At 58.6% G+C, this 20,840-nt stretch overlaps 6 protein-coding genes across 12 annotated transcripts; 3 read left to right on the top strand and 3 right to left on the bottom strand.

The window, feature by feature from the left end:
• Nucleotides 1–185: 185 nt before the first annotated feature.
• Nucleotides 186–2,929, bottom strand: LOC115618882 (butyrophilin subfamily 2 member A2-like). Its single transcript, XM_030510841.1, has 3 exons — nucleotides 2,538–2,929; nucleotides 1,801–1,896; nucleotides 186–1,202 (listed from the first exon to the last, which is right to left on the bottom strand). The coding sequence occupies exons 2-3, from the start codon at nucleotides 1,874–1,876 to the stop codon at nucleotides 691–693; spliced, it is 588 nt and encodes a 195-aa protein (XP_030366701.1). The 5' UTR covers nucleotides 1,877–1,896; nucleotides 2,538–2,929; the 3' UTR covers nucleotides 186–690.
• A 371-nt stretch (nucleotides 2,930–3,300) lies between these two features.
• LOC115618880 (E3 ubiquitin-protein ligase TRIM7-like) lies at nucleotides 3,301–5,297 on the top strand. Its single transcript, XM_030510839.1, has 7 exons — nucleotides 3,301–3,462; nucleotides 3,663–3,758; nucleotides 4,256–4,468; nucleotides 4,556–4,578; nucleotides 4,647–4,762; nucleotides 4,888–4,947; nucleotides 5,030–5,297. The coding sequence occupies exons 1-7, from the start codon at nucleotides 3,400–3,402 to the stop codon at nucleotides 5,149–5,151; spliced, it is 693 nt and encodes a 230-aa protein (XP_030366699.1). The 5' UTR covers nucleotides 3,301–3,399; the 3' UTR covers nucleotides 5,152–5,297.
• Nucleotides 5,298–6,621: 1,324 nt separating this feature from the next.
• On the bottom strand, nucleotides 6,622–7,451 carry LOC115618881 (histone H1-like). The gene has a single exon (XM_030510840.1). The coding sequence runs from the start codon at nucleotides 7,293–7,295 to the stop codon at nucleotides 6,693–6,695; it is 603 nt and encodes a 200-aa protein (XP_030366700.1). The 5' UTR covers nucleotides 7,296–7,451; the 3' UTR covers nucleotides 6,622–6,692.
• Nucleotides 7,452–10,692: 3,241 nt separating this feature from the next.
• Nucleotides 10,693–14,998, bottom strand: MGAT1 (alpha-1,3-mannosyl-glycoprotein 2-beta-N-acetylglucosaminyltransferase). Of its 3 annotated transcripts, XM_030510836.1 has the most exons (3): nucleotides 14,940–14,998; nucleotides 14,042–14,309; nucleotides 10,693–12,237 (listed from the first exon to the last, which is right to left on the bottom strand). In XM_030510836.1, the coding sequence occupies exon 3, from the start codon at nucleotides 12,206–12,208 to the stop codon at nucleotides 10,868–10,870; it is 1,341 nt and encodes a 446-aa protein (XP_030366696.1). In that variant the 5' UTR covers nucleotides 12,209–12,237; nucleotides 14,042–14,309; nucleotides 14,940–14,998; the 3' UTR covers nucleotides 10,693–10,867. The 3 variants fall into 3 exon arrangements, with proteins under 3 accessions (XP_030366696.1, XP_030366695.1, XP_030366697.1); XM_030510835.1 differs by lacking the exon at nucleotides 14,940–14,998 and having other exon boundaries at nucleotides 10,694–12,237; nucleotides 14,042–14,826; XM_030510837.1 differs by lacking the exons at nucleotides 14,042–14,309; nucleotides 14,940–14,998 and adding an exon at nucleotides 13,181–13,364 and having other exon boundaries at nucleotides 10,694–12,237.
• A 112-nt stretch (nucleotides 14,999–15,110) lies between these two features.
• ZNRD1 (zinc ribbon domain containing 1) lies at nucleotides 15,111–18,113 on the top strand. 5 transcript variants are annotated; one of them, XM_030510849.1, is made up of 5 exons: nucleotides 15,111–15,191; nucleotides 15,850–15,981; nucleotides 16,068–16,165; nucleotides 17,156–17,265; nucleotides 17,338–17,445. In XM_030510849.1, exons 2-5 carry the CDS (start codon nucleotides 15,852–15,854, stop codon nucleotides 17,360–17,362), a joined length of 363 nt encoding a protein of 120 aa, XP_030366709.1. In that variant the 5' UTR covers nucleotides 15,111–15,191; nucleotides 15,850–15,851; the 3' UTR covers nucleotides 17,363–17,445. The 5 variants fall into 5 exon arrangements, with proteins under 5 accessions (XP_030366709.1, XP_030366706.1, XP_030366708.1 ...); XM_030510848.1 differs by having other exon boundaries at nucleotides 15,183–15,217; XM_030510847.1 differs by lacking the exon at nucleotides 15,111–15,191 and adding an exon at nucleotides 15,193–15,254.
• A 128-nt stretch (nucleotides 18,114–18,241) lies between these two features.
• Nucleotides 18,242–20,833, top strand: PPP1R11 (protein phosphatase 1 regulatory inhibitor subunit 11). Its single transcript, XM_030510850.2, has 3 exons — nucleotides 18,242–18,474; nucleotides 20,051–20,159; nucleotides 20,262–20,833. The coding sequence occupies exons 1-3, from the start codon at nucleotides 18,406–18,408 to the stop codon at nucleotides 20,549–20,551; spliced, it is 468 nt and encodes a 155-aa protein (XP_030366710.1). The 5' UTR covers nucleotides 18,242–18,405; the 3' UTR covers nucleotides 20,552–20,833.
• Nucleotides 20,834–20,840: the final 7 nt, after the last annotated feature.

Genomic DNA, 20,840 nt, shown 5'->3' with positions numbered 1-20,840 from the left:
AAACACTTCCATCGCCTTTCCCTCCCTTCTCCCGGTGTAGAGACCGGCCCCGAGTCGCTCTGGTTTCATTTACACACATTTGTGCACCAAATTTGGGCTCATTTTGCCCCATTTTGCCTTTGAAATCCCCTATGGGGCAGCACAGGGGGGGGTCTTTGGGGTGAAATGAGGAGAATTCCTCCTTCTTATAGTGAAAACAATCTGTATTTATTCTATTGTGAGCATGTTTATAACCCATCACACGAGACATATCCCGAGCGCAACAAGCAGGAGCACATCCTGTGCTGACAAAACCCACTTTAACCCAAGGTACGAACTCAAAGCTGCAGAAATTATGGGGTTTAATTCAGGTTGGGAGCTGGGCCAAGGATGGGCATCGAGGGCAGGAAAAGAAACCTTCGGAGGGGCTGAGTTTGGGTGGAAACCCCAAGTTTTCAGCTCAAAAGGAGCTCATTGAAGCTCCATGAAGGAGCTTGGGATGGATTTAATGGTGGTGGATTTCAGAGGGGATGAGCTGCACCCAAAACCCCCTGGATATATATAACCAGTTATATATAACCCGGAACGTAGGTGTCTAAGATGGAGATAGGACCATGAGCTGTAATGGAAACGACTCCAAGAGCTGGAATATAAGAGCTGAGGAGCATCAAGGAGCGTTTCCAACCATCACGAACCAACCCCAGCAGCGATTCAACCCTTGGCAGAGAGCCTGATGGTGGAGAGGAGCACACAGAAGTAGGGGAACACCCTCTCCCCACTGAAGGAGCCCACGGGGAAGGTGAAGATGTGCCGGCGGCTGCCCACGGCGTAGAAGGACACTTGTCCCACCTCATAGTCCAGGTAGACGCCGATGTCCCCGTTGCACAGCGGGACGGAGGTGTTGGACGGAGCCGTGAGGGCCACGCAGAGCTCATCGTACCTCTGCAGGCCCCAGATCTCGGTGCTGGGCTTGAAGAGGACCCGGCCCTTCCTCTGCACCGACTCAAGGGCCACCCCCACGGTCCAGAACCGCCCCGTGGCCTCCAGCTCCCAGTAGTGGCGCCCCGAGGTGAAGCCCTCCCTGCCCAGCATGCAGGGGTCTGTGTCGAACCGGCCCGGAGCATCGCGCCAGCGGAGGCCAGGTCTACCCCAGGAGGCTGCTTTGAGGTCCTCGGACAGGATCACTTCAGGGCCCGCGGTGGCTGGGTCCAGGGTCACATCCACTGGGGAGCAAAAGGGGAGGAATGAGAAACATCCCATAAAACCCTCTTCCCTGGTTTCTCCATGCAAGGAGAAAGGGAGAGGTGGGAAGGCAAAGAGATGGGGTTGGGGATGGAGGATATCCAAAGTTGGACATGGGGACACCAAGAGATGGGGTTGGAGATGAGAGATCTTCAGCCAGGTTGGACATGGAGAAGCCAAGAGATGGGTTTTGGAGATGGAGGATCTCCAAAGCTGGACATGAGGGAGCCAGGAGATGGGGTTGGAGATGAAGGATCTTTAGGCCAGGTTGGAGATGGGGAAGCCAAGAGATGGGGTTGGAGATGGAGGATCTCCAAAGCCGGACATGAGGGAGCCAGGAGATGGGGTTGGAGATGGAGGATCTCCAGGTAAGGTTGGACATGGGGACACCAAGAGATGGGGTTGGAGATGAGAGATCTCCAGCCAGATTGGACATGGGGACACCAAGAGATGGGGTTGGAGATGGAGGATATAGAAGGTGAAGCAGAAGATCCTCCAGCTCCAATGGAGATCTCGCTCAATGCGACCCACAGAACATCAGGAATTGGGACTTTGCTCCTCTCCGGCACCTTCTGTTACCTTCAAACTGCTTCGCTGTGTGATAATCCAGGGCGAGATCCCACGTGCGTGGCCGTGGCTTGAGGAGGAACGACATCGCTCCCTCCACGTCCTCCCCTCAAAGAGAGAACAGAGCACGGTCATTGTCCTACGGATGGGCCCATCTCAGCCTTTTCGTGTCAGAAAACGGGCTCAAACGCTGCATTGAATCAAAACGCTTGAAGGAAACCATCAGGTTTTATCCTGTGGTTGCAAAGGAGCTTTGCTCATCCATGGGAAGAGCCACAGAGATGGATTAAATCCGTTAATTCATGATAAGTTGTCAATGTGCGTGAGGGAGATAAGGGCCGGTGTCAAGGGCCATGAAGAGTAATAGAGCCCCCAAGTGGCTGAATAAACCATTGGATGCTCCAAAAGAAACTGGTTCCTCCTTTTCCATGTGTTTTCCCCAGCAAAAGCAGCAGCTGGATGAGTAGAAGTGGGGAAATGGTGGGAAAACACCCTTCGATGGAGATAAAAGCAGGAGATTTGCTGCTTCTCACCCAAATTCCCCCATTTAGATGGTTATGGGTAGACAAGGAGGAAAGAAAAACCACAACCAACCGCTGGAAAACACCTTTCAATCCGAAGCAAAGATCCCGAGGGCAAAGCAAGGATAAACCCGCTTCCTTCCCTCACGGATGGGATGGGAGAGTGCTCAAAATCCCCTTTCCCACCCCAAAATGAAGCTGCATCCCTGGGAATTGCCCCTCTCGAACCTTTTGTGTTGCTTTGAGGCTCCTCCGGCTGCTTTTCCAGTTGGAATTCTTCCTCTTCTTGGGGTTTTCCCTCTTTCTGGCACAGGCTCCGCTCGGTCCCAGCTCTTTTATCAGCCAGGAAGGGAGGAGATCCCCAATCTCCTGCCTGCAGATGGGGCCGTGACGTGCTCGGCCGCCTCCTGCACCCTCCGATTGCGCCCTTTGTGCCCCATTTGAGGGCCGTTCGCTTTGTCAGTGGTGAAGGGAAGGGAATAAAAACCCAGCAGTGGAAAAAATGGGTGTGATTGGCTTCATTTTTACCCCCAAATCTGGCTGCAGCCGCTTGTGTGCAACAGAACCAGGCCGAGGATGGACAAGGGGAGATGGGTTCAAACTGAAACAGGGGAAGTTCAGGTTGGAGATAAGGCAGAAGTTGTTCCCTGTGAGGGTGCTGAGGCGCTGGCACAGGGTGCCCAGAGAAGCTGTGGCTGCCCCATCCCTGGCAGTGTTCAAGGCCAGGTTGGACACAGGGGCTTGGAGCAACCTGCTCTAGTGGAAGGTGTCCCTGCCCGTGGCGGGGGTTGGGACTGGATGAGCTTTAAGGTCCTTTCCAACCCAAACAGCTCAATGATTCGATGGCAGCAGCTTGCAGGTGAAGGATGAGGCAGCGAAGCCTGGGAATGGGATGAGCTGGAAGGGATAAAACATATTTAAAGCCAACTGTGGGTGAGGGAATTTGCCTCTTCCCACCCCAGGGGCGGTTCGAGGGCCAAGCACCAACATCCAGCCCCGGTTTCTTCCCACCACAAGAAGCCGCCTCAGTCACCTCCTGGTGCTGAAGAGGCGAAACCCCTCCCTTGGGACAAAGCAGAGACCGGCAGCGATGGACGAGCAGCCGCTTGCTGCAGCCGTGGAGCTTTTGGGGGGACCCATTGAGATCTATGAGGTGAGATCGTCCTTCCTCTGACCCATCAGGCCTCTTCCCTGCTCCCCAAAGTGCTCTTTATGGGAGAAGCTTGAAGCAGGCTGATTCCTGGCTTTGGCAGGGGGGGTATTTGCTTTCCTTCCCCATATCATTTAGGGTTTTAAAGGCAAGGTTCTACAAACGAGCTTCACGTTGTGATTTCATTGGGGGGGTGTATCCAGGAGTGGATCCGATCTCACCTGCAAGCCCTGAGGAAGGTGTTGGCGGAGTTTCTGGACTGGAGAATGAGTGAAGAGAAGCAACATGTGGACTATCTGGTGAGGGGCCTCTTGTTGTTTCAGCAGCCAAATGGGTCCCTGGGTAGGTTCCCCCCCCAAAACATGTGGGATCGTCCCTGTGATGCTTCCCGGAGCCCTGGAAAGCCCCGGATCCGGTTGGAGCCGTTGGCACGGATCTGGGCAGGTTTGGTGAGCGCCGCCTCCGTGTGCGGCTGCTTTAAATCGCTTTCTTTTCATGGGGCCAGATCAAGTCCTAAAGGGACATTCATTAATGTGGAATTAACCCCCACACACACACACACTTCCCAGGGGTTTTAGACTTCCAGGTTCCCCAACTTCCCAGGTTTTGGACTGGCAGTGGCAAAGGGAAAAGGAGAAGGAAAAGCATTGGATTAAGTGGTTATTTACCCTCTGGTCATTACTTAACCGCATCCCTGCACCACCCCTGGCTCCAGCCGAAGCGCTTTGTCCTTTAGGGACAAATTCAGGTCTAGGGGGGGTGTCTCGAAGGGGGATTTTGGTGTTTCCTGTCGGAGGCGTGGAGCGAAGCCGAGCGGCGCCGCATCAGGGCTGAGTTTGAGCGGCTGCGGTGGCTGCTGGCGGAGAAGGAGCGCGCGGTGCTGGCCCGGCTGGAGGAGTTCGACGCTGCCTTCAAAGCGGCTCAGGAAGAGAAGTCGTCGTGGGTGGTCGAGGGCATCGCGCGGCTCCACGGCCTCATCAGGCAGCTGGAGGCCAAGCGCCTGCCCCAGGTGAGGCCCTGCCCGAGCCAAAAGCACCCCCCAAAGCACTGCCTGGGGGGGGGTGTGGTCCTAAACCCCCTTTTCTCTCCCTTTTAGGATATCGGGAGCGTCCTGAGCAGGTACGTGGCACCTTCCCTGCCCCTTTGTGACCCTGTTAAATATCCAGCTCCATCGTTCCTCTTCCCAGCTGGAGCGAAATGAAGCTTCAGCTCCTGACTGGGCTCCCCGCTGAGCTGGAGAAGAGCCTGAGCTCCTGCCGGCACCAGCGGGATGCTCTCCGGGAGGCCCTGAAGGAGCTCAGAGGTATTTGGGGGGAGGATTCACTTGTTTGGGGGTAATTTAGAGGTATTGGGGGAGCTATTTTGGGATAATCCCATTATTGTGGCATTCCAGGAGGAAAAGGAGGTTGTTTCCTTTCCTTTTTCCAGACACAGAGAGACCTGAACCAAAGCCAGGACCTGGGAACCTTCCCGGCAGAGAACAAAAAAGTGAGGCGTCCCTTCATGTCCCCTTCTTCCTGCCCCTACAACAGCCTCGCCTTCCCACTGACCCACCCGGGTTTCCCTACAGCAAAGGCGACTGCGGATCCCAGCCCAGCTCCTCTCCCGCAGCTCTTGGTGGACAGAAATAGCGTGCGGTGGGATGAGGAGGAGCGCGACGCAGGAGGGGAGCCCCGGCGGCTTTATACCTGAGCTGCTCGGGTCGTGCAGGAGCAGCTAGAAAATGCCTGTGCTCTGCTCCAGCAGCTTGCCCGGCCGCTTTGGTTAGAGGCCGGGCTTGTGGCGCTGCAAAGCCGCCGTTCGCCGTTACGGTAATAAAACGACTTAAACTGCGCATAGCATAAGCTTTAAAGTATGTATTGCAGGGCTGGGGCGGCCGCCGCGGTCAAGCGAGGGGCAGGGGGACGCTGATCCCAACCCCTGGAGGCGGAGGTGCAGACCTGGGTGAAAACTGCGCCACCGGGGACACACACCCACCCCCCCCCCCCCAGCCCCCCCGGGTGCCTGCGGGCTGGGCGGACCTGATTGAGACCTGCTCCCGTCTCCGCCACTGAGAGGCTCTTTCGCGGTTCCAGCTATCGCTGCTCAGCTGCGGCGCGGCCCCGCGAAGTCTCTCGTCGCGCAGAGGCCGGGGTGATGGTGGGAGGGTCGACCCGAGCCGCGCCCGGCCACTCCCTCGGTGCAGCTCCTTTAGTGACACGGGGCAGCGATATCCCACCTCCCGGCGCAGTCCTTCCATCACCGCCCCGCTTGTCCCTCGGTGCAGCTCTTTTAGCGGTGCGGGGCAGCAGCCACCCCCGGGGCAGCCCACCCTTCCCTCGGTGCGCCCTTTAAGGCCGCCCCGCTTGCCCCTCGGTGCAGCTCTTTTAGCGGTGCGGAGCAGCAGCCACCCTCGGTGCGTCCTTTAACGCCGCCCCGTTCCCCCGGTCCCTCGGTGCAGCTCCTTTAGTGACACGGGGCGGTGATCATCCTTCATCACCCACCCCTCGGTGCACACCCTCTGCTGCGCCCCGCCTGTCCCTCGGAGCAGCTCTTTTAGCGGTGCGAGGCAGCAGCCACCCTCGGAGCTACCTTTCCATCGCCGCCCCGCCTGTCCCTCGGAGCAGCTGTTTTAGTGACACGGGACGGCGATTCGCCCACCCCCGGTGCGGCTTTTTTCGCCCCCCCCCCATCTCGCACCCCCCGGTGCACGCCCTCTGCTGCGCCCCGCTCGTCCCTCGGTGCAGCTCTTTTAGAGGTGCGAGGCAGCAGCCACCCTCGGGGCAGCCCTTCCATCGCCGCCCCGCCTGCACCTCGGGAGCAGCTCTTTCAGTGACACGGGGCGGCGATCACACTTCATCACCCACCCCTCGGTGCACGCCCTTTGCTGCGCCTCGCCCGTCCCTCGCTACAGCTCCTTTAGCGGTACGGGGCAGCAGCCACACCCGGGGCAGCCCATCCTTCCCTCGGTGCGCCCTTTAACGCCGCCCCGCTTGTCCCTCGGTGCAGCTCTTTTAGCGACGCGGGGCAGCAGCCACCCCCCGGGGCAGCCCTTCCACCGCCGCCCCGCCTGTCCCTCGGTGCAGCTCTTATAGTGATGGGAGGCGGCGGTTACCCTCCGGCGCAGCCCTTCCACTGGCGCCTCTCCCGTCCCACGGCGAGTCAATGACATGGGTGACCAGCTCTTCCGCTGAACCCCGAGGTGGCTCTTAAAAGAGCCTTTGGGTTCAACGTTTATTGTTCCATCCATCGTATTAACAGTCGCCCGCAGCCTCTGGCCCCCCGGCCATCCCCTCCATCGCAGCCTCAGCCACCTCCACCTCTGCGCCCTCGGCTGCCGCCGCCGCCGCCGCCTCCTCCTCCGCTCCCCCGGCCGCGTCCCGTGCTCTGTTCTCGGCTGCAGGCACCGCCTTCGCCCTGGCCCGCGGTCTAGACGGCTTCTTCAGTCGCTGCGCTGTGGCTTTAACAGCGCGCTTCGGCCCCTTCCTCTTCTTGGCGCGCCGCCGCCGGGCTCCACCAGCCGCCCTCCCGCGCCGCGCCTTTCTTTCCACTTGCTCGTTACCTACACCGCCGATGCGGAACGAACCGGCGACACCGCTGCCTGTCACCCGCTCCAGGAGCCCCTTGTTGACCAAAGAGTTGAGCGCCGCCTTCAGGCGCCCGCTGTTCCGCCGCACGTCGTAGCCGTCGGCGACGAGAGTCTTCTTAATGACGGCTAACGAGGTCCCTTTACGGGCCGGCGACAAGCAGACGGCGCGGAGAATGAGATCCGACAGCGACGGCCGCCCGCGCTTCGGCGGCAGCGATAGCGGCATGCTTGAGGTGGATGGCTGCGGCGTGACTTTCCCCCGTGGCATGGCCGGGCCGCTGGCTTCGAGGCGCTGCTCCGCCCGGCTCCGCTCCGCGCCGCTGCCGCTCGTTAAGCTGCCGCCTCCCGACTGCGAAACAGCGCCGCTCGGCGGCCCTTTATATAGCCCTGAGCCGGACGCAACCGAATCAACCTCTCCGTCCTCATCCCCCCTCCCCTCTCCGGCGGACGCGATCGAACCAACCTCCACGCACCTCTGCACCCCCCCACCCCCTCCGCCTTCCTCCGGCTCCAAAATGGGGTTTTTCTCCCCCCAAAACACCTGTTCCGCGCTCCCCCGCAGAGCTGGGTTCACACCTTTCCCCCCTCCATGTTCCTTCGTGTCCTCTCGGCTCAGCTGTAGAGAAACTGTATTAAAAACGCTCTCCTAAAAAGCTAAAAATCACCCCAGAAAATCAAGTGGGCGCGACACACGCTGGCACCAAGGTGCTGCAGCTCTGAGAAGTGTTTATAAGCAAAAACTAAAACTTAAATAAGGTATGAGCAGTGTTTTGCTTTTATGTTTGTGTGTGTAGACACAAAAAAAATAAAACAAACCACAAAACCTCTCAATTTCTGGAAAAATATTTATATCTAGCACAGCCCTGGTTTCTCCTGCTGCTGCCGAAGACTCTCGCAGGCTGAGATCCTCTTTGGAAAAGGACCGAAACCCTTAAGGATTGATTAAACATGAAGTCTTCTTTCTGCTAATTAAAACCCCACTATTGCAGATGCATCAGAGAAGAAAGCATACTTCAAAACAAATGGTTTCGGGTTTTTGTTTTGCTTTTTTTTGCCCTGAGAGCTGCTCCTGGAGATTAAACTTTCGGATTTATCTTGTTCTGGTTCCTCCTCTCTCGTTGCATCGCGTTTTGCTCCACCGCACCCTCGAGCTCCGCGCACGGGTGTGAATAGAGGGAGTGGGATCACAAACGCCGCCTCCTATTGGCGGCCGGACGCGCTGAGGCTTCCTATTGGTCTGCAGATATCAACCAATCAGAATAGATCTTTCCGATCCGCTCTCTGGCGGGGACGGGGGGCTGTCCCCGGCTCCAACCCCTCCTCGCACAGGGATGAGTCTGTGTATATTAAGGAGGGTTTATCAATGGAAACATAGCCCAGAAAACTGGGGAGAACTCCCCCTAAAAGAGCTCAATTTTAGGAAGAAAAGTGGCTTTGCTGCTGCTGGTTGACACCTTGTAGGAAGGTTTTGCAAGCAGAGAAGATTCTGCTTGGCGTTTGTAGAGAATTTAAGGGATAAAACCACTTCTTGTGCCTCCCGGGATCGCTCGGGCTGGGGCCTCCCTGTGGTTTTGCAGTCGCTGCCAGGATGTGAGCAGGGAGAGAGGCCACAGACAGGATTTCATCCCCTATTTCACCGCCTATAAATAAGTAAAAAGGGAAATAAACAACCTGGCATCTTAAGACAGCAGGAAGTCGTTATTATGGTTAAACCACGTATTCAAGCACTGTTATCAGGCAGTACCAGGCAGGTCTCCGCCTCTTACAGCCCATATCGCTCCCGTCTTTGCTGCCAGACTTGCGTCCCCGTCCCCAGAGACATGTGACATCAGCCTGAGAAAGAAGAGAAACCACCAGGAAAGGCAGCAGGGAGGGTGCTGCTTTCATCTCCAGGGGCCTAATTTTAAAGAAGGTCCCTGACAAACCCACAGATCACCACGAAACCCAAATTACAGCCCAGCTCAGTGTGTAATTAGCTGTTTCTCCACTTGGTAAAGTAGGTCACAGGTGATATTGTCCTCAAAAGACAAAAGCTGGTTACGGCACAAGGTTTGGCAACGCTTACATGACATCGAGGGAAAATCAAAATGCTTCTTTGCAGTGTCCTGCTCCAACAGACAAGCTTCCAACACTCTGTTTCATTCACTCTTCACCCGAAAAGCTTTATGAAGATCTAATTTGAAAGTCCATGCAAAAAAAAAAAAAAGCTTACACAACAAAAAAATTGCCTTTCTATGTAACTCAGCAGGCCCAGAGCTGGTTCTCCACTGCTGGGCAGGGGGGAATCAGCTTCTTTTCAACTAGAAAAGAAGCCTCACCAGCATCACGTCAGCAATTTGGATGGCAGGTCCTTTAGCATGGAGGGCACAGAGCACCCATTCCTCAAGCAGAGCCTCCACAGCAGCCCCATGGACCCCAAAACCCTTTAGGATGGCAGATAAACCTTGCACCAGTCTGTGAAAAGAGGCCGCAGGGAGCAGCTTAAGGTATTTTCTCTGCGAGTGACGGACCCTTTCCCGCAACACCAGAGGCCTGGGAGGGAGATAGGCACGTTTTGGGAGGTTTTGGGGCTGGAAAATGAGCGTTTTCGGTTCATTTTCTTAACCGCAGCCTCCGGCCTCGCCCGCGCCATCCCACCCGCACAGCTCCCGCCTAGAACCCCGCCCGCTGTAAGCCTCGGCGCGCTCTGATTGGCTCCTTGCCCTACCACCGCGGTTTCCCATTGGCTGTTCCTTCCCGCGCAAGCCCCCCTCCCAACAGCCTGCCTCAGTTCGGACCTGAGTGGGAACTGCGCGCCCGGCAAAGCGCACAGTCCGGGTCCAGGGGCGGACCTGAGTGAGGACTGCGCCCCCCCGGCGGGTTCTCAGCTCTGCAGGTTAATAATGGGCGGGTGTTGAGAGAAACGGGGCTCAAAAGACACTTTTATACCCCAAAGACTCCAGTTTGGGTGTATTTGCCCCAAAATACAGTTCCCCAAAATACAGTTCCGGTGCAAACCGGGCAGGGTTTTGAGGAAGTCTGTCCCATTTTGAGCATTGTCCCTGAGGGACACCTTCAAATAGTACCTATTTAGGGAAGAACCCCCCAAACTGGAGAGGAATTGGCTAATGTAAGAGGGGTTCCATGCTGCTGTCTTGAAAGTGCTGATAATACTCCAAAATCCCACTTTTTTGGAGAGTGGATTCTGCCCCTTTTAAGTGAAAAGAAGATGATTAGGTCTTTCCAGCACCAGCAGTGGAGGTGGGGAGGAAACAGCTTCCAAAATACCCCTAAATCCACTCGGATTTAACCCAAATCCAGCTGGGGGGTGGCATAAATCCTTCTCAGTGTCACCAGTTTGCCCAGACTCCCATAGATCTCTACAGACCCCCCGTAGATCTGTATAGACCCCTACAGGTCTGTATAGATCCCCCCATACGTCTGTACAGACCCATACAGGTCTGTATAGACCCCCCCATAGGTCTGTACAGACCCATACAGGTCTGTATAAATCCCCCCATAGGTCTGTACAGACCCATATACATCTCTGTGGTCCCACACAGGTCAGTTTATGGTCTGTAGCACCCAGAGCATTAAGCTGAACATAAGAACAAGGCCCTGTAGTGCAATACAGGACCCGGGTGGTGCTGATGGAGCTATCAGCAAAAGAAACTGAATCTGGGGGGGATAGTTTTAGGGGTTTTTTGCCATTTATTCTGCAAAATCATTTCTCCACTCGCCCCAACTCGTGTCCCGGCTCCTCCCCTCTAAAGCCACACCACAAAAACCCCCAAAAACAAAGAAAAAGGGGGGGGGGAAACCCCCTCTAGAACAAAACCACACCGAGCAGCGCGATTCCCGCTAACTCCAGCTGGGATCGTATCCCATCCAGTCCGAGGGCGGCGCCAGGTAAACGCGCCGTCCCCTGTAGACGAAGCTGACGATGCCGCGGTAGCCGGCGCGGGGGACGCCGGACTTGAGGTCGTCCATCAGCCCCAAAGCTTTGGCGAAGGCTTTGAAGGAGTCACGGCCGCTGTATTGGAGGCGGACGGTGCCCAGCTCCCGGCGCCGGTTCCCCTGGAGCTCTTCCACCCTCACCTCCGGAGCGGAGTAAACCTTAGGGAGGAAGGAACGTTCGTACTCGTCCTTTTTGAGGTAAGAAAGATCCAGTTGGGTAAAAGGCACGAAACGGTCGTTGAGTTTGATGAATTTTAAATACTGGTCAAAGAACTGGCCGTGGCTCACGCCTTTGCGACCGAACGTCATCGTACGGGACACCTCGGGCCGGACGCAGGAGCGATCCCGGCGCTGCTCCGGCTGCCGCATCCAATCGTCCCAAAAAGCTCGCGGCCATTTGGGTTCAAGTTCATCCCAAAGCTCGGCTAAAAGCAACCACCCAAGGCCGGGAAAGAAATCAGTCCTGTAAAGCAGTTCAGCTTGTCCAACGTCCACCATTTGCTCCTTCCCGTTGTCATTCCAAGCGGACACGCACCAGAGGCTGCGGTCAGCCAGGAGCAGCGGGAATGCCGCTTGGAAATACTCAAAGAAATCCGGAGCGACTTCTAAATCATCCTCCACCACGATGGCAGCGCGGTAACGGAACGTGCGGAAAACCTGCCCCAAAGCCCAGCGGTAATGCCGGGCGATTTTGTAATATCCTTGGAATTTCCTATGTTCCGCCGGCACCGGGATGTCGCTGAGGTCCGGCTGCCGGATATGAGCCACGGCATCCCCATAGGAAGCGATGACCCGGGCGGTCTCGGCGTGGCCACAATCCTGGCTCACGATGACAGGGAACTGCTGCGCCGAGGGCCGGTACCGCAGGAGCTTATCCAGGCAGCGGCGCACGGTGCTGCGGTCGCAGGCCAGCACCAGCACCGGCAGCACGGGGCCGCCGGGCTCGGTGGGTTGCGGCGGTGCCGGTGACGGAGGGGGGGGCGGCGGCGGAGGGGGTGGTTTGGGGGTAGCGGGGAGCCGGTGGCGCCGTCCCCAGAGCCCGCTGTAGCGGTGGATCTGGTGCAGGAGCTGCTTCTGCCGCTCGAGCTCGGTTTCGGCGTCCTGGGCCAAGCGGATCACTTGGGCCGTGAGGAGGTCGCCGTCGGGGGGGGAGCTCGGGCGGCTCCAGAGGAAGAGGAGGAGGAGGCCATTCCAGGCGATGAAGAGCGCCGCCCCCCACAGCACCAAGCTGCTCTTCTTCAGCATCCTTCAGCGCTCACTCCCATGCCATGGACCTGCGAGCGCCCAAAGAGAGAGGATTCAGGCCCCGAAACACCCTTTGACAGAGGAACAACCCCCCCCAGCATCGGGAGGGGAAGTGAAACAACACGGCCATGGAGCCTCCCACCAGAAACGTGGCACCGGAGACACAAAACCACCCCGAAAACTGCAATAAGAGCGGGGGGAAAAGGCAAATTCTAACCCCTAAACCCCATATCTCAGCGCGGGGAGGGGGGGGCAGAGTCCATTCCCATTAAACATTAACCCCGGGGCTGGTTCCAGGGAGGATTTGGCACCGCGGGGGGGGGTTGGGGGGGAAGTTTCTGCTTGAGTAATAAAAGGAAATGTTAAATTTGGATGCTAAAACCTTCTGTTTTCAGTGAGTTTTTACTCCCCCCCCAAGCCCGTTTGGGCTCCTAGCACCAAAGGGAAGATGTCAGCGAGGGCAGGAAGTGAGGGGGAAAGGGGGAATTAAGGGAAGAAAGGAGGAAAAACATAAGGAAAAGGGGAATAAAAGCAACAGGGAGAATAAAGAGGGGGAAAAGCAGCGATTGGTGAAGCGCAGAGGGAGCAGCTCAAGGGTTAACGCCGCCGCCGGCCACGTTGGCGGGCGGAAAAGGGGAATTGAAAGGCAAGAAAACACCCGGAAAAGGGGGATTTAAATGGAAAAAAAGGGGGGGGGGAAGAAGGAAAACAAAGGGTTTGGAGCGGTAAAAGCAAGGGGGGGGTGAGGCCAAAGGCAACAGGAGGGGAAGGGGAAAGGGGGAAAGCGCCGGTAACACGGGAAGCAACTGGTTCGGATCCCCCTTCCCGGCCCCAACTGAGCGGTCTCAGCCTGGAAAAGCAGCTGCAGAGAAGGAAGAGAGGGGGGGGAAAAAAGTGGGAAAAGGGAATTTAAGGCGGGGTTGAGCTCCTCGATGGGGGCTTTGCAGGGGGAGATGCCGGGTGAAGCCGTACCTGGGGCCGCAAGCTGGTGCCTTGGCTCGGAACGAGGGTTTCTGCCTCGAAACGGGGCTGCTTTGGCTCAAAGCGAGGGGGGGGTTTGACCCAAACCAAGGGGGTTTTGACCCAAACCAAGGGGGGTTTTGGGGCCCCCAAAAGGCAGCTGGAGCCGCGCCGTGTCCCGCTGGCGAGGCAGGAGCCGGCGGCCAGGCGCTGAGTAAGCACGGCTGGGATTTCCCCAGCCCTCGGCTGCGCTCCGGGACTCACAACTCTTATCACATCCAAGCCCTCGGCACCCCCCAAATCCAAGGCTGGGGGTGGCGTTTTCCCCCTTTGTTATTCCCGAGAGATGAAACAGCCCAAATCCAGACACTCCGCAAGGTTTGGGGCTGGTTTTAAGCTCCTTTTCCTCATCGCAGCGTCCCCCAGAGACCCCCAAACCAGGAGATTCGGGGTAACCCCCCCTCCAGTTTCATTCCCCCACCTTTAAATTACTCCTTAAATCCCCCTTTTAACTAATCCAAGCTCTTTCTGCACCTTGGGGGAAGCAGCTCCAGCCTCAGCATCCCCAAACCAGCCATAAAGGAGCAAAGAACTGAGTTTGGGTGGACCCCCCCCGCTGATTTTTCCCCTTTTCCCACCTTTTTGGCTTCATTTCCACGGGGGTGATGCCAAAATAAACCACAACGCCGCCGCTCGATGGGAACAAACCCTCTTGTTTGGGCCAAATGAGGCTCTTTTCCCATGGGATTCGCCACTGAGCATCATCCCAGTGCCTCAATCTTCCTATAAATCCATTTCCCCCCCTTGTGGGGGGAGATTTTAACCCTTTTCCAATGGGAATTAGCCAGGAAAAGCATTTCCCTCGGGGGTTACCTGGTTGGGGGTCGCTCCAGGGGGAGGGGGGTCGCTGGGGTTCCCCCCTCCCCCTCCTTTTCCAGAGCCGCCTGAGAATCCCTTGGGAACAGGGGCTGAAGTTGCTGCTTCTCTCCCGCCGGAGCTTCCACACGGTGCATGGGGGGGGAAGGGGGGTCAGGCCATGGCGGGGGCTGTGTCCGTCTGTCCGGCCGCTGCCTCCGGGCTCAGCATCCTCCTGCCCCCAACCATGGTCTTTGATGGGGGGGGGGGGTGTCTCCAATGAGCGCTTCAAAGGGGGAGGAAAAGGGTAAAACGCCCCAATTCCAACTTTAGGGAGCACAAACCCCCCCTCCTTGAATCTCCACAGGGGTGGGAAGGGAGGGGGCCTCCTCCCTGCCCCATAGAGGAGCTCTATAGGGACAGGGAATCGCCCCCCCCAACCCCTATAGGGCACAGGGACCCCCCCCAGCCCCTCCTGACACCCCTATGGGGCACAGGGACCCCTCCAGCCCCTATAGGGACACGGAATCGCCCCCCCCAGCCTCTATAGGGCACAGGGACCACCCCCCAAGCCCCTCCTGACACCCCTATAGGGAACAGGGACCCCCCCACCGACAGCCCCTACAGGGCACAGGGACCCCCCCCATCCCCTATAGGGGACAGGGAAGCCCCCCCACAGTCCCTATAGGGACAGGGAATCGCCCCCCCAAGCCCCTATGGGGCACAGAGACCCCCCCCCCAGCCCCTCCCGCCGCCCCTGTAGGGGACACCGAAGACCCCTCAGCCCCCCCTGGCCCCGGGCCGGCCCCTCCAGCCCCATAGCCCCCCACAGCCCCCCATAGCCCCCCATAGGCCCCCCCAGCCCCACGGGCCCCCCCCCCAAGGCCGGATCCGGGCTTCCCCCCCCCGCCGGTACCAGCGGCGCCTCCCGGCAGCGCCCGCCACTTCCGCCCCGCCGCACCGGAAGCGACGCCATGGCAACGGTGAGGCCACGCCCCCGACCCTGCCGTTTATGGCATGACACGCCCACCGCGGTGCTGAAACGCGCTCTGACTGGTGAAAAGGGTGACAGACCACGCCCCCACTTAACCACGCCCCCCGAGTAGGCCACGCCCCCTCACAGGGCTGCGCTCATCAATCAATACACGCTCCGCGAGGAGGAAGTGACGTAAGGAAGGGGGCGGGGCTGGAGGGGTGAGCGCGCTCGGGACTGTCTGGGCGCCCCGGAGGGGTTCGACTTGTCTGCTCTGGGGGGCTACGGGGGCAATAGGGGGCAATGGGGCCATGGGGGGGGGTTCGGGGGGCTGTAGGAGGTTGGGGGGCAATGGGAGGGATTGGGGGATGTGGGGTGATGGGGGCAATGGGGTGATGGGGGCAATGGGGGGCAATGGGGTGATGGGGGCAATGGGGTGATGGGGGGCAATGGGGAAGATGGGGGGCAATGGGAGGGATTGGGGGATGTGGGGTGATGGGGGCAATGGGGTGATGGGGGCAATGGGGAAGATGGGGGGTGATGGGGGGCAATGGGGAAGATGGGGGGCAATGGGATGATGGGGGGCAATGGGGAAGATGGGGGCAATGGGGTGATGGGGGGCAGTGGGAAGATGGGGGCAATGGGGTGATGGGGGGCAATGGGGAAGATGGGGGGTTATGAGGTAAGGGGGGGCAATGGGGAAGATGGGGGGCAATGGGGTGATGGGGGGCAGAAGGTATTGAGGGGCAATGGGGGGGCAGTGAGGGTGATGGGGGTGCACTGGGGTGGTGGGGCTCAATAAGGGGGTGCTGGGTGATCCTGACCCCCCCCTCTTCCTCTCCCGCATTCCCAGCCATGGAGCTTCCCTCTTCCTGCTTCCAATCCTGCCTGGATTTCTGCCCCGAGTGCGGCTCAGTCCTGCCCCGGCCGGGCCCCCAAAGCACCATCCGCTGCCCCCGCTGCAGCTTCGCCCTCGCCTGCGCCGGTCAGTGGGGACAAATTTGGGGGGGGGGGGTGTCACACTGGGACATGAACCCCCCCCAGCACCCCCTGACTTCATTCACCCCATAGATTTTGAGGGTAAAACCGTCCGCAGCACCATCGAGTTCAACCGCTTGGAGCCCGCGGGGAGGGGGCAGGAGCCTGCTCCCCACTTCCAGGGACCCCTGGTCAGTGGCTGCGTCCCCTTGGGAGGGACCCCCCTCCCACACACACCCCCCAAAACCCCACTGGGATGGGCCCTCCGCTGTCTATAGCCTCCACCTGGGCATCTATAGCCCCCTCCTGGGCGTCTATAACCCCCTCCTGGGTATCTGTAACCCCCTCATGTATATCCATAGCCCCCTCCTGGGTATCTATAGCCCCCTCCTGAGTATCTATAACCCCCTATGGGGTATCTATAATCTCCTCCTGTGTATCTATAGCCCCTCCTGGGTATCTATAGCCCCCTCTTGGGTATCTATAATCCCCTCCTGGGTATCTATAGTCCCCTATGGGGTATCTATAAGCTCCTCCTCTGTATCTATAGCCGCCTCCTGGGTATCTATAACCCCCTCATGGGTATCTATAGCCCCCTCCTGGGTATCTATAGCCCCCTCTTGGGTATCTATAACCCCCTCCTGGGTATCTATAGCCCCCTCTTGGGTATCTATAACCCCCTCCTGGGTATCTATAGCTCCCTCCTGGGTATTTATAACCCCCCCTTGGGTATCTATAATCCCCTATGGGGTATCTATACCCCCATCCTGTATATCTATAGCCGCCTCCTGGGTATCTGTAGCCCCCTCTTGGGTATCTGTAACCCCCCTGGGTATCTATAGCCCCCTCCTGGGTATCTATAATCCCCTATGGAGTATCTGTAGCCCCTCCTAGGTATCTATAATGCCCTCCTGGATATCTATAACCCTCTATGGGGTATCTATAACCCCTTCCTGTGTTTCTGTAGCCCCTCCTGGGTATCTATAACCCCTCCTGGGTATCTATAATCCCCCCCCCGGGTATCTATAGCCCCTCCTGGCTATCTGTAACCCCCTCCTGGGTATTTAGAACCACCCCCCCCAGGTATCTATAGCATTTAACCCCTTCCAAGCCGGGTTCAGCCCCCCCCCCCCGAGCTGGGGGGGGGGTTGTAACCCCTATATATTGGGGGGCACACGCAGGTGGAGCGGCGCTGCCCCCGCTGTGGGCACGAGGGGATGTCCTATCGCACCCGCCAGATGCGCTCGGCTGATGAGGGTCAAACCGTGTTCTATACATGCCCCCGTTGCCGGTGAGGGACCCCCCCTTTTCCCCCTCTCTGCCCCTCCCAATCCCCCCATAACCGCCCCTTCTCTCCCCACAGGTTCCAGGAGAAGGAGGATTCCTGAGGGGGTATTTCTGCCCCCCCCCCCATCCTGGGGTATTTGTACCCCCCATGTGGTTAATAAACCCCTTTGGGGTGTTGATTCAGGGGGTGTCTCACTTGAAACTGCCCCCCCCAGCCCCTCTCTGCTCCCCATATCTACCCCACAGCCCCTACCTGACCCCCCCAACTCTCCCCTCAGCACTTACTTGCCTCCTGCAGCCCATGAATTGCCCATCCAGCCCCTCTGTGCCCCCCCCAGGCCATGAATTGCCCCCTTAAGCCTTCTCTACCCCCCCAAACTGTCCCCTCAGCCTCTATATGCCCCCTTCAGCCCCTAGTTTGCCCCCTCAGACTCTATCTACCCCCTTAAACTGCCCCTATTTGCCCCTCAGCTCCTGAATTGCCCCCTTATGCTTTATTTACCCACTCTAAGCTGCCCCTATTTGTCCCCCAGCCCCTAATTTGCCCCCTCAGGTTCTATCTACCCCCCTTAAACTGCCTCTATTTGCCCCCCAGCCCCTAATTTTCCCCCTCAGGCTCTATCTACCCCCCTTAAACTGCCCCTATGTGCCCCCCAGCCCCTAATTTGCCCCATCAGCCTCTACCCCCCTTAAACTGCCCCTATTTGCCCCCCAGCACCTAAATTGCCCCCTCAGCCTCTATCTACCTCCTTAAACTTCCCCTATTTGCCCCCCAGCCCCTAATTTGCCCCCTTATGCTCTATTTACCCCCCTAAGCTGCCCCTATTTGCCCCCGTCCCCATATACAGCCGTTAATCGCCCTCCCCTTAGGCGCTCTCCCGCACTGCGCATGCGCGCCACTGTTGTACGGCGGAAGCGCTGCCATAACGGGGGACCGCATTGCGTGTGGCACCCACCGGAAGCTCCTTAACGGCCGACCGGAAGTGGGGGTGTCGGTGGGCGCTGCACCGGGGTGGCGGCGAGAGCGGTCCGGCCCGGCCCTTCCCGGTGCTCCCCGCCCGTTCCGGGGCCTCGGCGGCCGCCGGGACCCCCCCCTCTCCTCCGCCCGCCTCCCGTTAAGCCCGGCCCGGGGCACCGCGGAACCATGTCGGAGGCGGCGAACACCGGCGGCTGCGGCACCGCCACCGTCACCGAGACCGGCGCCGCCGAGCCGGTGAGGGCCGGGGGCTGCGGATAACGGTGGGGGGGGGGGGCTGTAGGTACCGGGAAGGCCTATGGATACTGGGGGGAGGGGGGTATAGATGTGGGGGTGGACCCATAGGTACCGAAGGGGGGCTGTAATTGGAGGAGGGGCGGTGTCTATACATACCAATGGGGGCTACGGATATAGAGGGGGACGTATAGCGAGTGAAGGGGGGTGTCAGGTACCCGGGGGGGGCCTATAGATATAGAGCGGGTTGTATGGAGAGTGAAAGGGGGTGTCAGATACGCAGATGGGGCTATAGATACCCGGGGGGGCCCTATAGATGTAGACGTGGATGTATATATAGTGAAAAGGGGTGTCAGGTACCCCCGGGGGGGCCTATAGATATAGAAGGGGACATATAGATAGTGAAGGGGGGTGTCAGATACTCAGGAGGGGCTATAGGTACCCAGAAAGGGCTATAGGTACTGGGGGGAGGGCCTACAGATATAGAGGGGGACATATAGATAGTGAAAGGGGTTGTCAGGTACCCAGGGGAGGGGCTATAGGGGGGGCCGTATAGATAGTGAAGGGGGCTATAGGTACCCGGGGGGGGCCTATAGATATAGAGGTGGATGTATAGAGAGTGAAGGGGAGGTGTAGATACTCGGGGGAGGGGCTATAGATACCCGGGGAGGGGCTATAGGTAATACATGTGTGTATCTATATGTACTGGGGGGGGGGTATAGATACGGGGGGGGTATAGATAGTGTGTGTGTGTGCTTATCTATACATCCCAGGGCCATATAGATGTGGGGGGAGGCTATAAATGTATAGAGGGGCTATAAGCTCCAGGGGTTATAAATACCCCGGGGGGGGTATAAATCCTATAGGGGGGGTAAATAGCTGGGAAAAGGGGGTCTAAATACCCCGGGGGGGGTATAAATCCTATGGGGGGGGGCAAATAGCAGGGAGAGGGGGGTCTAAATACCCCGGGGGGGGTAATAAATCCTATTGGGGGGGTAAGTAGCTGGGATAGGGGGGTCTAAATACCCCGGGGGGGGGTATAAATCCTATTGGGGGGGTAAATAGCAGGGAAAAGGGGGTCTAAATACCCCGGGGGGGTATAAATCCTATTGAGGGGGGGTAAATAGCTGGGATAGGGGGGTCTAAATACCCCGGGGGGGTATAAATCCTATTGGGGGGGTAAATAGCAGGGAGAGGGGGGTCTAAATACCCCGGGGGGGTATAAATCCTATTGAGGGGGGGTAAATAGCTGGGATAGGGGGGTCTAAATACCCCGGGGGGGGGGTATAAATCCTATTGGGGGGGTAAATAGCAGGGAGAAGGGGGGTCTAAATACCCCGGGGGGGGTAATAAATCCTATTGGGGGGGGGGTAAATAGCTGGGAAAAGGGGGTCTAAATACCCCGGGGGGGTATAAATCCTATTGGGGGGGTAAATAGCTGGGAAAAGGGGGTCTAAATACCCCCAAGGAGCACACAGACATGCACTAAAAGCGGGGGGCTATTTGTTAAGGGGGGGGTGGGGGTGACGGTGTTGGGGTGACAATGACCCCCCCCCATGTGTGTGTGTCCCCCCCCCAGGAGAACCGGAGCCTGACGCTGAAGCTGCGCAAGCGGAAGCCGGACAAGAAGGTCGAGTGGTCGAGCGACACGGTGGACAACGAGCACTTGGGGCGCCGCTCCTCCAAGTGTGAGTGGCCCTTTGGGACCCCCCCTTACCCCCCCCCCGGATCCTGGGGGGGGTCCTTTGACACCCCCTTTTGGTGTGTGTCCCCCCCCCATTGCACCTCAGGCTGCTGCATCTATGAGAAGCCGCGAGCGTTTGGGGAGAGCTCGACCGAGAGCGAGGAGGAGGAGGAGGAGGAGGAAGAGGAGGAGGAAGCCCCCGGGGGGGCAGCGAGGGGGGGGGCACGATGGTTGCGGCCACCTCCACTGCATCAGGGGACACAAACGGGCGCAGAGGCAGCAAGCGGGGGCCGGGGGGGGGCCCCAAGCGCTGCCCCCCGGGCCCCCGACCCCTATGGAGCACTGAGGAGCCCCCTATGGAGGCTCCTCAATACCACCCCCCCCCCCAAATATTGACTCTGGACTGGACCCCCCCCCCCCCAGCATCACATCAGGGGTTGACCCCCCCCCAAATCAATACCTGACCCCCCCCATCTGAGTGTCCCCCCCCTCCCCAAACCATCATTGCCTGAGCTCCCCCCCCCCCATATCACTGCCTGAGCCCCCCCCCCAAATCAACACTGCCACCCCCCCCCCCCACATGCACCCCACTGTTTGGGGGGGGCATTTTGGGGTGCTCCCCCCCCCCCCGCCCCCCCAACATGGCACCTGTGGGCATTAAAGGTGGCACCGCTGTGACCGCTGC

This window comes from Strigops habroptila, unplaced genomic scaffold (assembly GCF_004027225.2).
Source record: "Strigops habroptila isolate Jane unplaced genomic scaffold, bStrHab1.2.pri NC_044299.1_ctg1, whole genome shotgun sequence".
Lineage (NCBI taxonomy): Eukaryota > Metazoa > Chordata > Aves > Psittaciformes > Psittacidae > Strigops > Strigops habroptila.
Note: the sequence above shows the minus strand (reverse complement) of the source record. Positions and strands in the feature narration are given on the sequence as shown.

Excerpts from the sequence above, each read along its gene's own strand:
- LOC115618882 (XM_030510841.1), bottom strand. The coding sequence starts at position 1,876 with ATGTCGTTCCTCCTCAAGCCACGGCCACGCACGTGGGATCTCGCCCTG. Across the intron at positions 1,203-1,800 it reads CACAGCGAAGCAGTTTGAAG|TGGATGTGACCCTGGACCCA; the intron begins GTAACAGAAGGT and ends TTTGCTCCCCAG.
- LOC115618880 (XM_030510839.1), top strand. The coding sequence starts at position 3,400 with ATGGACGAGCAGCCGCTTGCTGCAGCCGTGGAGCTTTTGGGGGGACCC. Across the intron at positions 4,763-4,887 it reads GGCCCTGAAGGAGCTCAGAG|ACACAGAGAGACCTGAACCA; the intron begins GTATTTGGGGGG and ends TCCTTTTTCCAG. Across the intron at positions 4,948-5,029 it reads TCCCGGCAGAGAACAAAAAA|CAAAGGCGACTGCGGATCCC; the intron begins GTGAGGCGTCCC and ends GTTTCCCTACAG.
- LOC115618881 (XM_030510840.1), bottom strand. The coding sequence starts at position 7,295 with ATGCCACGGGGGAAAGTCACGCCGCAGCCATCCACCTCAAGCATGCCG.
- MGAT1 (XM_030510836.1), bottom strand. The coding sequence starts at position 12,208 with ATGCTGAAGAAGAGCAGCTTGGTGCTGTGGGGGGCGGCGCTCTTCATC.
- ZNRD1 (XM_030510846.2), top strand. The coding sequence starts at position 15,852 with ATGGAGCTTCCCTCTTCCTGCTTCCAATCCTGCCTGGATTTCTGCCCC. Across the intron at positions 15,982-16,067 it reads CTTCGCCCTCGCCTGCGCCG|ATTTTGAGGGTAAAACCGTC; the intron begins GTCAGTGGGGAC and ends TTCACCCCATAG. Across the intron at positions 16,166-17,337 it reads CCCACTTCCAGGGACCCCTG|GTTCCAGGAGAAGGAGGATT; the intron begins GTCAGTGGCTGC and ends CTCTCCCCACAG.
- PPP1R11 (XM_030510850.2), top strand. The coding sequence starts at position 18,406 with ATGTCGGAGGCGGCGAACACCGGCGGCTGCGGCACCGCCACCGTCACC. Across the intron at positions 18,475-20,050 it reads AGACCGGCGCCGCCGAGCCG|GAGAACCGGAGCCTGACGCT; the intron begins GTGAGGGCCGGG and ends TCCCCCCCCCAG. Across the intron at positions 20,160-20,261 it reads GGGGCGCCGCTCCTCCAAGT|GCTGCTGCATCTATGAGAAG; the intron begins GTGAGTGGCCCT and ends ATTGCACCTCAG.